This window comes from Drosophila obscura, unplaced genomic scaffold (genome assembly GCF_018151105.1).
Source record: "Drosophila obscura isolate BZ-5 IFL unplaced genomic scaffold, ASM1815110v1 contig_165, whole genome shotgun sequence".
Classification (NCBI taxonomy): Eukaryota; Metazoa; Arthropoda; class Insecta; order Diptera; family Drosophilidae; genus Drosophila; species Drosophila obscura.
This window is the reverse complement of record NW_024542752.1, coordinates 1,002,259-1,017,854: the sequence shown is the minus strand read 5'-3', so window position 1 is coordinate 1,017,854 and position 15,596 is coordinate 1,002,259. Positions and strand designations below refer to the sequence as shown.

The 15,596-nt window shown below is 47.0% G+C and overlaps 1 protein-coding gene across 1 annotated transcript; it reads left to right on the top strand.

Annotated features, from left to right (window-relative positions):
* The first annotated feature begins 2,602 nt into the window (after nucleotides 1-2,602).
* LOC111077451 (protein mab-21) lies at nucleotides 2,603-6,769 on the top strand. The gene is made up of 2 exons (XM_022371730.2): nucleotides 2,603-3,782; nucleotides 6,394-6,769. The coding sequence occupies exons 1-2, from the start codon at nucleotides 3,035-3,037 to the stop codon at nucleotides 6,741-6,743; spliced, it is 1,098 nt and encodes a 365-aa protein (XP_022227422.1). The 5' UTR covers nucleotides 2,603-3,034; the 3' UTR covers nucleotides 6,744-6,769.
* Nucleotides 6,770-15,596: the final 8,827 nt, after the last annotated feature.

The window sequence follows — 15,596 nt, the reverse complement described above, 5'->3', positions numbered from 1 at the left end:
CATACACAATTTAATTAAAGATGCGACTACCGTGCTACAGGCACCCAGCAGCAATCGATTGCAACCTATCGGGGATCGATCGTTGATTGCCAATCGCCGATAAGTCCATGAACATGACGGATAAAATCACCTGTAAAACGACAAAGGGAGGTAAACGCTGAACCCAACTCCCAACCCAAGTACAGCCTCCTCCTCCCCCTCCTCCGGGGCAAACCTGGGCTTTGAAGCCTGACCTTGAGCCCCCCGACTAATGAAGATATCGAGAGAGGTGCCGCTGCCGAGTTCGGAGCCCGTACCCGTACCCAGACCCCGACCCGTTGCATAATTCATTTTCAATTTATATGCCATAAAAGCGATAATGGCCGCAATTAAGTTCGTGTTCCTTTGATAATTTTCCACATTTACGCGGCCATTAAAATGATTCCAGCCGCATTTTTCTACCACTCCTCTTTGCCCATTATCAGCGCGGCGCGGCGCTCTTCTCATTTCCATTTCTGGACAGGCTCTCCGATTGCCCCACTCCCTCCCCGCGCTTATCGGGTCCCAAAAGAGACAGAGGCAGATAGAGAGTGAGTGGAAGATATGGGAAAGCATCTTTGAGGGGGAATATGCATATAGACTCGTAGTCGTAGTCGTAGTCGTAGTTGTGGTCGTAGTCCTACCTTTTGAGGGTAGTGGCAGTGCCCGCTGAGGTGTTAATTAGCATTATCTTAATGCACGTTCCGGCACACAGTTCAAATTGAATTATACATAATAATTTGTTCGCCACTCTTTAAAGTGCAACTTAATGTTCTTTGAGTGGACGGACGGACAGGCAAGGCAGGCGCTCGGGGAGAGGAGGCAGTCAGTCCGCAATGGCTGCCGTCTCGGACGGTGAGTGGTGACCCCCAGATACATAGATATCCCCACCATCCCAACCACAAATGGAGTGGAGTGGAGTGGACACACAGCCTTCCAAGCTCGTGTTAAACGCTCATTAATCACATTAGATATGCATTAACTCAGGACGGTATCCAACGGCATAGCCAAGAAGGAAGGAGGAGGAGGAGGAGTGGACGACAGAGATGGATACACTCGTACGTAGTTCTATCTCAGCTTTGAGTGGGTCTCATATAAAAATTGTCTGGGTAGGAGTCAGTCCTATTCATATTGAATACATTCAGTTGGAAGGTTGGAGGAGACACCTGTCCAGTGCATATTTTTGGATATAAAACTAAGTATATAACGAAGTAAACTTCGCTCTGGAGAATCTCCAGCTATCAAAGTTCAATCCAAAAATCATTGGATACCTTTCCATCATCAGATCGGGGTCACCAATCTTTGTAGGAATCTTTAATTTAGTCAATTTAAGTCTATCCCAAAGGATGTTCGTGTACCAATTCCCCTGAAATTTGAACATAAAAAAACACAACCCTTTACCAATAGTAAATATACATAGCCAGATCGGGGTCACCTTTCCAGTTACCATAATACCCATAAATAACCCTAAAATCAATATTCGTAACCACTTTTGCAGCAAGACTTTTTTCTTTTGCCTTATCCCGAGCCGAGCCCAGCCGAAAACCTTATGCATATTCAGCATTTTTCTGTGGCCTAAGGAAATCTCCTCACATCCCCCATTAACCGCCAACCGATTCGACCATTTATCCAGCCAACCGTTTCCACCCACATCCACCCCCGAAGGCTAACACAAACACCGGCACAGGCAGGCGCGAGCGAGTGCGAGGGAGAGTGCGATGTGGCACGTTGCTGTGTTGGTGCTTATCTATGTGAGCGTCGGCTCTCTGTTTCGCGGAAGAGTGTGTAAAAGAGGCGGAGCCAAGACGAAGCATAATGAAAACATTATTGTTGTTGTTGCGCCCACTCCACCAGGGTTGATGTTTCGGGGGGTACAAGGGGCATACCATAAAATAATTCTCTGGGGAGACCTGGACAAAGGATGTACCGAAACATAACCATAATTCCCACCATTCAAACGAAGCACACAAAACCAACAAAGAGAAGACAACAAAGTCAGAGGAGCGGAGATAAAGAAACTCCAGCCATGATGCCCGCGCAGTGAGTTGGAGAGAGCGAAACAGAAAGCTGCAGCTATCTCGCTCTCCAGTGCGCGCGTGAGAGTGAGTTGAAAGAGAGCACGATGCTCAGTTTGGCGTCGAATTTGAGCACTTCCAATTTATGTAGTTTCTTCAATATTGATATAGTAAACTTTGTATTTTTTTAATGCAAGTAAAGAATATATCAGTTTCATTTTTTATACACAACAAATATGAATAATTAACTCTCAAGCTCTCTTGAATCAATCTGATATCAATTTGAGGTTTGACATGTAAGTAAAGGCACAGGGTATAGAAACTTCCACACTTAATACCCTGCAACCGGCAAACCTTTCAACAGACGGGGAGGAGTTAATATGTTGCCTCTCGCTCTAGCTACTTACTGGCTCGCGCAGACCAAAGAGAGCGCTGGCGCTCACAGTTGTACGCAAAACTGAGCTCTCTCTCCAAGCGAATGGCAGCAAAGCAACAACGCAACGCAGCGACAGCGACGCCAGCAGCGATCTCGACGATTCCGGAGGAAATGTATAAAAATTGTATCTTGTATCTCAGAAATTTTTCGGCCGCGGACAAGGAAGCACAGAAATATGTCGAATATTTTTCTAAATTCTGAAAATTAGTTCCAATTAATCCAATCAACATACAAATAACTAAACTAGGAACTAAAGTTGATAATAGACCTACCGCTATTTTGTATAATCGGCTAACTCGCTCGTCCGCGGCCCCACGACACGACTGTCTGTTCTTTTTTGTGTGTGACTGAGTGACTGTGTGCCAGTGCCTCTTACATATATGTATAGTGTATATAACCGAATCCAGTGATTATCCCAGATAATGCACCAATTGTTCAGAGAATAACTCCAAGGAGACACATAAATACATTCACAGGCAGCCAGTGGAGCGGAGAGGAGGACCTGCTACGGCTGTATTCAATAGCCACGAGCACGACGACGTCTGCACCGGGGGCCGCCGCCATTATGCTGGTGCCGTCGGACATGATCGCGGCACAATCCAAAATGGTTTATCAGATGAACAAATACTGTGCGGACAGGGTGCAGGTGCGGAAGGCGCAGATCCACAAACAGATCCAGGAGGTGTGCCGCATCGTTCAGGATGTGCTCAAGGAGGTGGAGGTGCAGGAGCCGCGCTTCATATCCTCCCTGAACGACTACAACGGTCGCTTCGAGGGCCTCGAGGTCATCTCGCCCACGGAATTCGAGATCATCATCTACCTCAACCAGATGGGGGTCCTCAACTTTGTGGACGACGGCACCCTGCCCGGCTGTGCGGTGCTGAAGCTAAGCGACGGCCGCAAGCGCTCCATGTCGCTGTGGGTGGAGTTCATCACCGCCTCCGGCTATCTGTCGGCCCGAAAGATACGCTCCCGCTTCCAGACGCTGGTGGCGCAGGCCTGCGACAAGTGTGCCTACCGCGACATTGTCAAAATGATCGCCGACACCACGGAGGTGAAGCTGAGGATCAGGGAGCGCATCATTGTCCAGATAACGCCCGCCTTTAAGTGCGCCGGCCTCTGGCCGCGCTCCGCCTCCCACTGGCCACTGCCGGGCATACCCTGGCCACATCCCAATATCGTTGCAGAGGTTAAGACTGAGGGCTTCGACATGCTCTCCAAGGAGTGCATCGCCCTCCAGGGCAAGAACTCTGCCATGGAGGGCGACGCCTGGGTGCTGAGCTTCACCGACGCCGAGAATCGTCTCCTGCAAGGTGAGTGTTCTTTGTTTTCTGGTTTGCTCACCTGACGACACGGGGGACGGGTGTCTGATCCGTGTCACGGGCTGCACGGCAAGACATTATCCGGCTGTAAATTATCCGCCCAAAACAAATCAGTAGGGGACTCAGATCCCTGTGAGGTGAGCTGCTGCCAGTAGTCGCCCAGTCGCCCAGTACCACAGTCCCCCCCAATCTCGTATCGGTAATCAGTGACACACTTAAATGGAATTGATTTATTCCCAACAAATCAGCGACTCTTCCAGCTTGATAGGGCCGTAATTGATTGTAAATTAACCACGAAGCTGTCCGACTGGTGGAGATTGAGGAATGAAGTTTGCTGGGAGATCGTTCCGTTAGATCAGAAATGCTTTAAAAGTATAATGGGACTTATTCGTTTCTGTTTTCGGTGGGACTTCATTCATGGTAAATCTACTTGAATCTGTAGATCTGCAAATCAGAACTAGAGGGTGACATTCATAATTTAAAGATCGTTTTGTAGATCTGCAGATCACTTGGTTTATTTGGGACCCACTATGAGGTATATACATGAAGAGATACTTGTCAAATAAATCAATAGATCATGCTGAAAACTTCTGCAAGAGATCCCTATAAAATTCATTTGAAAACAGAAACCATTGGGAAGTTTTCCGCCCGGGGATTGTGTTTTATCTACTGTTAGATCAGTTGGGATCAACAGATGCCCCATCTAACATCAGTATGATGTGATATAAAAGATCTTTTGGATCATTTTGAAGGCAGGGCAGCCACCGGAATCACGATCGTTTAGAGTCGGGGGTCCAGTCATCCAGTCATCCAGTCGACGACTGCTGCTCAACGAGACATCTGATTATCGGGGGACCCAGATATGATATGAGATACGATTCAGTGACGCCTGTTTGGGTACGATCATAAATCTGTTGTTCGATCCGATGCGATCCGATCGGCGACCGCGACTGCGACCGGAGAAAAAGAGTTCGTTCGGGGAGTTTGGACAGCTCCATGCGACCGCCTCCACCTCCACCGCGACCACCACATCCGCCTCCGTGTGTTCCGTCCGCAGCGCGACAACGGCACACAAATCTGCTGATCCCCGCGAGATAAGCGCAGTCTCAGAGAGTCACCACGGAGCCAGCCCACTGTTTTGGTGGAAAACGGGTTTCCATATGAACAATGCCAATGGATGGGCCATAAATAAATTTCTAAACGATTTTATAAATATTTTAAATCTCGGCGATTAGATAAAGTCAACAAATAAATAAAACAACAGCGCGCGTTGGCCAGAAAGAAGATGACGAAGAAACCACAAGAGGAGAGAGAGGCGAGAGGCGAGAGGCGACAGTGGTACAGTGGGACAGACAGAGAAGCGATGGGCAGCAAAGCAAGGGGCAAAAGCTAAGACAAAAAGAAAGAAGAAAAAAAAACCAAAACAAAAACAAAAACGAAACAAAAATTAAACCAAAAACCGAAACCGAAACCAAAATCGAATCGAATTCAATTCTGTGACTGAATGAGGCTGGGGGCCCCCTGACAACGACCTCCAATCTCCAATCGTTGCCTCTTCATCTTCCTCTACTTCTCCCCTCTACCTATCCCTGATCTGATCTTCGATCTCTGATCGTTATTGTCATTTCATTAAATGCCTAGACTAACTTTCCTCGGAGCAAATGCCTCGATATTAGGTATCGATTAATGGGGGTGGCATCGGGGATCCCAGCCGATCCGATCCGTGACTATAATTAGCACTGTCACTTGTACACTAAATTAGCTGCCACTTGACATCGACTCGGTTCTGCAGTACCTCCGAAATGTGTGCTGTTTTGTGGAGTGCCAATACTCGTATTGCTGGCAATATCGTTCAATATTGATTAGGCTGAAATTTGAAACGGAATCCGAAGCACTCCTCCAGTCCACTCCACTGCAGTCCATCGGAACCCTAAGAGTCTCCAGGCTGCAGAGAAGCAGACGTGATTATCGGGGCAAGAGCCGAGATTAGCCCGGTTGACACGGTGCCAACGTTGCCATGATTTATGTGTTTCCAACGCACTTGGCCATAATAAATTAAAAATCGTACTATACACATAAACGTCATATATGTATGTATACTTCAAGAAGTACCAGAGAATCGAAAAACAAACTGCGAGCAAGTGGCTGAAGGGTTGATCAATCAAAGTCGCAAATCCAGTGCGGATGGCTATGGGCTATGGCTTATGGGCTATGTCAACCTGCAAGTGCAAAGTCCTGCCGGCATAGTCTCTGACTAATTAAAGTCCATCAGGATTCTTAGCTGAATGTTCAGACCGAGCTAAGCTGCAGCTTGTTGATCCTCAGATCAGGTCTAAGCCCGAAGCACAAAAGATCTCTCCAATCTGTGGCATGAGCAAGTGGACAGATCCCAAGTAACAGATATCCAGCGATCCATCATGTATGCCTTATCTGACAGACTATGAACGAATTATGGCCATAACAATTGTATTTATTTCAATATTAATGCTAGAATAAGACACCCACCCACCACCGATCGATCCCCCCATACTCCTCATACCTAGACAATCGAATGCTAATCGAATCGTTTTTCCCATATATTTTTTGTCAATCAATATTCTAGGGGCCAGTCGGCGTCGCTGCTTGAGCATACTGAAGACGCTGCGAGACCGTCATCTGGACTTGCCCGGCAATCCGGTGACATCGTATCATCTGAAGACGCTGCTGCTGTACGAGTGCGAGAAGCATCCCCGGGAGATGGAGTGGGAGGAGAACTGCATCGCCGATCGCATCAATGGCATCTTCCTGCAGCTGATCTCGTGCCTGCAGTGCCGTCGCTGTCCGCACTATTTCCTGCCCAATATGGATCTGTTCAAGGGCAAGTCGCCCGGTGCCCTGGAGAACGCCGCCAAGCAGGTCTGGCGTCTTACGCGCATCATGCTGACCAATGTCCGATGCCTGGAGGAGCTGTAGATCTGTACACACACACACACACACACAGCAGACCAGAGCTTCATCCGCAGTCCCCACCAGATCCTCCATCCACCAGCCGCTGGGAATTCTTTTTTTTTTTTTATACTCAAATATTTTAGTTATTTTTGTTTTTGTTTTTGGTTTGGCTTTGTCAGAGGAGGAGGAGGTGGAGGAGATTTTAAAAACAAAGAGATCCGGGCTAGGGGATGAGGAGCAGGCAGTCGCAAGTCGCAAGGATGGAAAGGAGAGTGGAGAGCAGTGGAGGAGCAGTGGAGGAGCAGTGAAATTGTAACCCAAATACTATTTGATATTTCGCTAGATCGTAAATAAGTTTAGGTGCTTTCGAAAAGTATACGCCGCTTACAGAGTTTCCTACAATTAGAGCCTATGACTAGGGTTACCGCATATACAAAAACACACACACACACACACACACACGCACACACACGCACAAACTACGAGTATCATCTCTAGAGAGCGGCAGCCAGAGCTGCCAGCATACTATACAATACACACACGCATACATACATAAATATATACATACATATATATATTGTTTTTTTTTTTGAAGTCCATTGCTAGCAAAGCCCAGAGCAAAATTAGCTAAAATTAACTTTAAGTCGGTTGATACGAATGAAACAAAGAAAAACTATGGAGGAGTATTTTTTTTTTTGTATCATTCATAAATTATTTATTGTATGTTTTTGCCTTTTTCTTGTGAGTTTAGTCAATAAAATTTAAGTTTTTCATTGAATATATCTTGTGTGCAGTTGTTCCTAATTTACCGGGGGTAGGGTACGGTACGGTAAGGTACGGTACATACAATATGCACATATAGGGGCAGCAGTGAGGTAAGTATCAGAGTTAAGGCATTTGGAATGGAAATTATATACATACGTGAGATCTGCGAAGATGACATTCAAAAAGATCACAGAATTGCACTGAATCTCCAAAAAGAATTCATTCACAGAATTCTCACTGCCATTCCACGTACATATTATTGCCCTGATGTCTGTCTATTGATCCATAAATGGTGCCAAATGAGTAGAATGCTCGTCGGTATGCATGCTCCTTAAACGTTCCTTCTGCTCCGCTGATTGTTCAGCGTTTGTTTGATGTTTTGTCGGTATCGATAGGCCCACACGATTCCGGTGAGTCCGCCGATTCCGCCGATTGCTGCCGATTGAAGACTATGAAAAATGTCAACATTTGACATTTGGCTCGACGTTGACATGTTGCGCATTTTAATTGCGAATTAACAGCAATTCTGCGGACAGCTAACAATCCCAATAAACTTAACATAATTTGTGGCAGAAAATGCCTCTGAGCCAGACTCTGACTCTCACTCAGACTCTGACTCGGCTGGACGATCGATGGTCGGTTGGGGGCACATACAACATTTTGATCACGTGTCAGGTTCGCTTTTCGATGGACAGACATAACATTCAAATTAAATTTTATGTCATTCATAAATTAAATAATTTCTTTTTTGTTTTTTCTTTTTGTTTTTGTTTTTTTGCCATGCATTGTTTTTGATGTTGTTTCAGTTTCGGTTTTTGGTTTGCTTTCTGTCTTCTGCTTTTGTGGTTTTCCATTATTTTTAGCCTTAATTTATACTTTATTGTGGCCGGGCGGGCCCCCCGTTGATTTATGCATTTTGCGGCTTTTGTGTATTTTATTGCTCTAAAAATTATACTGCCAATGGTGGTAGGGAAAAGCAAGTGCAACAAGCTTAAACCAAACTAGAAATACACCATCAAAGCAAAGGATTTGGCAGCCCAATCCTCATGCACAAATCATAATTCAAATTAAGCTGTAAATATATAAAAACTTATTCTATGGTTCTACTGATTCCAAGGATTGCTCACCTTTGATAACCCCTATCCAAAACTATTGGATTTCTCGGCAGCAGATCGGGATCGTGGATTTCGTGTGGGCGATGCCGCCGGCGGTTTCGAATATCAAATCGATGTTTGCTTTTGGGTTTGTTGGCCCGTCCGGGCCGAGCCAGCCCGCTTAGTTGCGCTTTTAATGAGTTGTGTTTTATTGGATTTGATTTGCATTTTGATTTGCCCAAATCAGAATTTTATTATTTGTTGCTGTTGCTGTTGCTGTTGCTCTCTCCGTGTGGTGTGCGATGTGTGTCTCTGAAAATTTTTGGACATTTTGTCTGTGGCGTGGCCACTTGTTTCATTGAGCGACGCGATTGTTTGATGCGCCGCTTCCCACACACATTAAACAATAATTAATAAATAAATGATAATTTGGCCATAACCACACATTGCCAGCCAGCACAGACCAAATGACATTATTTTGGCTTCTTATTCCTCACTCTCTCTCTGTCTCTCTTTATTCTACTTTTCTTATTTTTGTGGTTTGTTTTTTTAAATTTAATTTCCATGCAATTTATATTCATTTTAATGGCCGCAAAAGCAAATTTTATGAACATCTCATAATCACATTTTAAGCACACAATTTGTTATGGCAACCCCCACTGCCCCACTGCTCCCCCCAGCAAACACTGTGTATGCCCCCCCAATCGGCCATCACCCACTCATTCTCATATCTGCATATGGCAGAGTAATTAAAGATATTCATTTTTATTTCCACACCACATTATGGCAGTAGGGGGGTCTGGCTATGAATATTCAAATCATGTTTGAAACTTTATTTTAACTTATTTACGGAGTAAGTAAATATCTGCCATATGTGTGTGGATCGGATCCTTGATATGTAGTTTGGCAGCTGCTTTGCAGGTTCCATTCGATGTGCAAGTCGATCTATCGATGGATATTTTTGTTAGATAAAAGTGAACATTCAATATCCCAATATCCAGCCACGAATTCTGTATTCTTTATTGGAGTGGAGTGCATATATTTAAGCTATACCTTTAAATCCCATATGGATATCCTGCTTGGCTTGGATCCACTTTGCATTTGGATTTGCATTCCATTTTCATTGCTTCAGAGACTTCTCTTCTGCACGCCTGTCAGCCAGCATCTTGCTACCCTACTCCTCTGTTGCTGCTGCTGTTGCTGCTGCTGCTGCCACACAATTTGAGCAAAAAAATCAAAACAAATGTTTTATTTAAATGGTTAATTTGATCAGCTTTGGTCGGATCGCATCTGTGGCCCACTCCGCTTGTTGAAAACGGCCAAATGAGCAGCTTACAAGGAGATGATGAGGCCCGAGGTACACAAATGGGGAACAAATGGCGCTGGGGCAGGCACTCCACAGCTCCACAGCTCCACAGCTGCCAAATCGTGAGAATTGCATTTGGCATCCCACTAACCGAAGCGGATCGGATCGGATGGGATCGGAGCTAACTGGCTGGCTGGCTGGCTGGCTGGCTGGCTGAGGGGATTTTAATTTGCTGACTTCAATCAAACTGCAACAAGGTGGAGAGAAGTTGAGGCAGCCAGGCAGGCAGTCAGGAGAGGCATCAGCAGTGCCTGATGTGGTGCCGCAAATACCCGTGCGAGTACGAGTAAAAGTATGTTTGCTGCATCCAGGGTCTCGTCTGTGCTTCTGCAGCGAGGATCACGCGAACCAGCAACGAGAGAGAGACAGAACGAGAAGTGCTGGGAGGACAGCGGCGCTTGCCACTTAGCATAAACGGAAGACGCTATCCGGGGCGGTGTTGCCCCCCTGCCTGGTGTCCCACGTCCCACGTCCCAAGTTCCAAGTCGAAGTCCCAGTCCCCAAGTCGCAGCTGAAGTGAGCCACGACCTGTGTGGCCGCTGCATCAAGGTAACAAGCTGTAATTAGAGCCTCTTAGCCTGTCATCGCCAGCGTGCTTGATTATAGCCTTTTGACAAAAAGTAAATATTAATTTAATACGTTTCACCAGGCCAGGCCCAGTCCAGGCCCAGTCCAGGCCCAGGCCCAGGCAAGGCAAGGCAGGAGGGATGCACCAGGGAGAGCGGGGGCGAGGAGAGCGCGGAGAGTGCCGCAAGGCAACAACATCCCAAACACGACACGGACTCCTCTGCTGCGTGGCTCCTTCTGCTGGCTGCTGTTCAATTTCACCTGAACAAAGTGTCTTACATGTACAGGTGATGCTACAGCCGACCGACCGCACCTCCCCCTCCCACCACCGACCATTGATTGTGTGTGTGTGTGTGTGGGCTGGGCAAAGCAGAGAGTAACGGATCCGCGCTGAACCGAGAAACAACCGAAACTTCAAATACTCGTATGATACGGTGTTTAATTCAGCCCGAGTGGAAATGTCTTTGAATTCTCAGTTCGTTTCTCATAATTTAAATGAGCTAACAGCCAAGCAGCAGAAAGCAGTGGGAGATTTCCAGGAAATCCAGAATATCAAAATGCATTGCATTTATCGATCCAACTAATCCAACCAGAAGCGCTATCAATTAACATGGGAGAACCCAAAAGACAGACAGACAAACAGACAGACAGCGGAGCGGTGCCCAATTCCAATTCCAATTCCAAGCTCCATGTCCGAGAAAGAACCAAGAAACGACGGCAGCTCACGTCTCTTGGTCTCTTGCTGCTCGGTTGCTGCTCGGCTTGCCTGACATCGTCATACGCCCTTTTTTGGGTTAAAAACAATGGGTTCAAACGGCTGCGCTTCAGCGGAAAACAAAAAGCGGCCAACGAGCCCTAAATCAATCACGGCCAGGCGACATGTCAACAGCGCGAGGCAGCGAGGCAGCGAGAGGCAGTGCCTGAGGCTAAGACTGTGCAGGGTGGAATGGGGGGGTGGGTGGAGGGGGGTACACCCTCGCCGAGCCCATCCCCCCCCTCATACACAACCAAGTCGAAACGGCAGGCAAAATGTCAACGTGATCGTGGCATCTTGAAAAGGGCCGCCGACGACTTGGCCCATCGCATCGCATCGCCTCGCATATATTGGCCATATAGTAGAGTACACTGTGAGGGTGGAGGGTACAGAGGAGGAGGGGTGGGGTTGTGGAGGGGAGGGGAGGGGCAAACCTTAGGGGAGCCTGGAACGTGGCGTGCTTGATGCCTTCTGGCCGGGTCGATGTCGATGTCGATTCCGATGTCTTTTTAGGTTTCTGTTTCTGTTTTTTGTTTTTGTCTGTGGGCCTCTTGTGTGCGCGTGATATCTGAACTACGAAATTGAGATCGATTCGAGAGTACGTGTCTGAAATGCGAAAGTCAGCGGAATGGGTTCGATCTGCTATACCCGATCCCATACCTTTCGTTGTAACGATAAATTATGATATTATTTGAAATTAATGTTAAGTATAATGACATCAGTGGGGCCCCTCAGACGCCGATGCAGAAGAGAAGCAGGAGCAGACTTGATTAGCGTGCACTTGTCGACAAGATCGTAAGAGAGAGACAGAGAGAGAGTGGGAGAGGGAGAGGGAGGGGGAGAGCGAGGTAGAGCGAGAGAGTGGAACAGGAGGAAAGCAAGGTACGAGGTGGTACCAGCGGAGATCGATCTCCTGTCGTGGTTGCATTCGTCACAATTAATATTCCAATCAGATGATGGCAAACACATGTCCACAATGCCATGTCCCTGTCCCTGTCCCTGTCCCTGCTGCTCTGCTCCCTACTGTTGGACTGCGACTGCAGTAGTAGATCATCACTGGGTCTGGCTCTGGCTCTGAGCACTGCGACTGCGACTGGTACTGGGACTCGGACTCGGACTTGGTCTTGGACTTGGACTCGGCGTCGCATGCGTAATGAGGTATAACAAAAAAAAAAAGAGATCAGGTACCGGGGGAATGGGGGGGTATCGAGAGGATCGAGGGATCGTGTCGCTGATTTGTTCGCTGTCATAATTCAATAAAGTAGTCAAATGTCAGCTGGACTTACGCAAAAAGCTCAGGCACGGCTCAAGCAATCCATCCATGTGGATTGTGCCGTCTCACTCCGTTGCACCACACACACACACACACACACACACACACACACAGACAGAGACGCATCAGCAGCGGCGGGTTAATGGCCAGAAACGCAAATCCGCTTAGTGACTGCATCAGGATCGTGGCGGCTGGCAGGTTTCTCTTTCTCACTCACTCTCTCTCACTCTCACTCTGTCTCTCTGCTTATTAATTCATCACATGCCGCCGTGTCATTTGGACATGCGATCGACGGTGGCCCCAGGAGTGACTCTTTCTCCTCGCTGCATAAAACAGAATTAAATTTACAATGTATCATATTTGTGCAGAAGCAACTGAAACATTTATAAGTACATAGATAGATCCAATGTGTGTTCGTTTTTCCATCCAAAGTTATGCCATGGTAATTATTGTAAATATCTTTTATTTTACTTATTTTTATACCCGTACTCAAAAGAGTAGGGGTTGTTGGTGGGGTGGGAGGGAGCCGCGTATCAGAGGGGGCCCACGTTAGGTATATGTGAGGCTTGTTTTTTTTTTTTGCGTGCGGGGGGGAGGGCCCCGGAGCGCCCGTTGTATTTATTAATTCGATATTGGCGTTTGCTTTTGAGGCTAATCCATATAAAAATATACCCATAAGTTTCAGTGTATTAAATTTCAATCTATTTTAAGGGATCCAAGCTTTAGCATCTAGATCCAAGCAAGATATTTTTGTATTTTAATGGAAAGATTCTACTTCTAGCAGTCTGCTTGGTTTTCCACAGAATTCTACGGTTGATATGTATACTTATGTTTGCATGTTCCAGCGGAATAAACGACTGATGATGGTGGGTATGGGTATGGCTTTGGGTATGGCTTTGGGTTTGGGTATGGTACAGGAACCAAAAGACAAAAGATACGCTCGACGCGACGACGAAGGAGCAGAGCTGGCGGAGAAGACAAGAAGACAAACGTTTCGGCGACAAGGCCAGGCCAAGTGACAAACGTTTAGATGGATGGATCGTTCTTCATTTTGGGGGGGTACCAGCCGAAACGGGGCAACGGACAGCAGTCGGCGGACAGCGGGCATCGCTCGATCGGCCAAATAAACCAACCGACAACAAAAAAGAGCGACGATTGCACATAAATTATATTCAAATTTCTTTGAGATCTAAAAGATATATAAATACGGGAAAAACCCACAAACACACACACACACAAAAAACCACCCGAGGCGACTCCGATCCTCGATCCTCACCCTGCTGTCTGCTGTCTACTGTCTCCGCTCTGACATTTTCCACAACAAACCGAATAGAGACAAGGGGACACAAACCAAAATAATTGTTGGCCTTTTGTTTTAATTAATGCAGATAAGCCCCACTAGGCCATCTCCATCTCCGTCTCCATTGCCAACTGCCACCAGAACTGCGCCAAAAATCCTCCCAGACAGCCAGGGCCAAGTGGCGGCTGATCGAAACACCTGGCACTGGGATCCATTGCATTCGTAGCATTTGGGCTGCCAATAAACTAGCGGCCCATAGGGGGCCATACCATTCCGATAGATGTACGAGCATGTGGCTTGGAGTCTCCTCCACAAAAAACTGCCACTGATTGATGTCAATGAGGGCTGAACAAAAGACTTGACAGTTTGCTTTCCCACTTCTTCTCGTATCAAATGGAAACTGACCGTTTCTTATTTGAGTGTGGACATCGATCAGAGTTTTCCAGCTAACTTCGAATAAGATGTTTCCATTAGTACGAAATGGAAATCGAAACAGAAATCGATATCTAATCATTGGAAATGATCCCTAGAAGCTAAACTACATACGTACATATGTATGTACATATGTATCTTCAGTTGAGTTTGAACTGACTTGGAAAACCGATTCGAGCCGATTCGAAACAATGCCAAAAACTTGTGTGTTCCGTGTACGAGTATTCCCACTGTGTGTTGGTTTGTGTGTTTAAATTAGTGGCAGCAGCGCCAGAGATTTGTCTAATTGGAGGAGGCTGCCAGGCAGCAGTGGCGCTTTGATGTTGCTTTGCTTGTTGCCACATGTCCGTCAGTCATGAGTCAGCGGCGAGCAGCGAGCGGCGAGCGTGTGGCAGGATGGATGACAACGGATGTCTGTCGGCAAAGTCGAAAAAGAAGGAAGAAGGCGGCTGCAAGTAACCTTAAGGCCCAACCCATATCCCTTCCAAGTACATACACATACAGATATATACATATCTCCCATGTATGTATATAGGGGGCAGCTAAAAATGGCGCTGGTCGAGGGAATGGTGGTACGACGTACGGGGGTCTTGGGGCACGGTGCGGTACGTTGCGAGTGGAGTGAAGTGGAAGTTGCTTGCATGGAACGCTGTCAAAAATTGCCAACTGGCACATTAATCCACGCGACATATTTATGAGTGTAAATGTATCTGTGGCAGCGGCCCTGTCTGCCTCTGCCTCAGCCTCGGTGTATCCGTGAGATATAAAGATATCGCTCTGCTGCTGCTGCCGCTGCTGCTGCTTCGGTTGTCGGGTAACATGGACGAGGGTTGCTCTTTGCTAAATGAGTGCACATTTCAGATAAATTATTGCACACAGCTCTCGTATGCGACGGCAACAGCCAACAGCCAAACCAAAATGTATTTAACAAATTAAATTTACACACAACACACACACACACACACAGATACAACGCAGCGACAGATACAACAGCCCCCAAAGATACACACACGCACAGACAGACAGAGAGAGAGCGCGCGAAAGAGTGGGAGAGAGAGAGAGTGGGCAGAGAGCGAGCGGAAGCAGCAGAAACATCAAAGAGCTCGCCGCAGCGTGCCGTCGGGGGCCCCAGCACTGTGGGCGGAGCTTGTGCCAGCCGCGTCAGGGCCAATGCACGAGTAGCGCACACACACAGATACTCGCACACATAGACACAGGCACACACGCGCACCAGCCCAGAGCGAGTGAGATACAGATACACAAACACATAGATGCATAGATACACAGATACAGATACGGCGGGCGGCATGTGATTTGTTTTTGGTT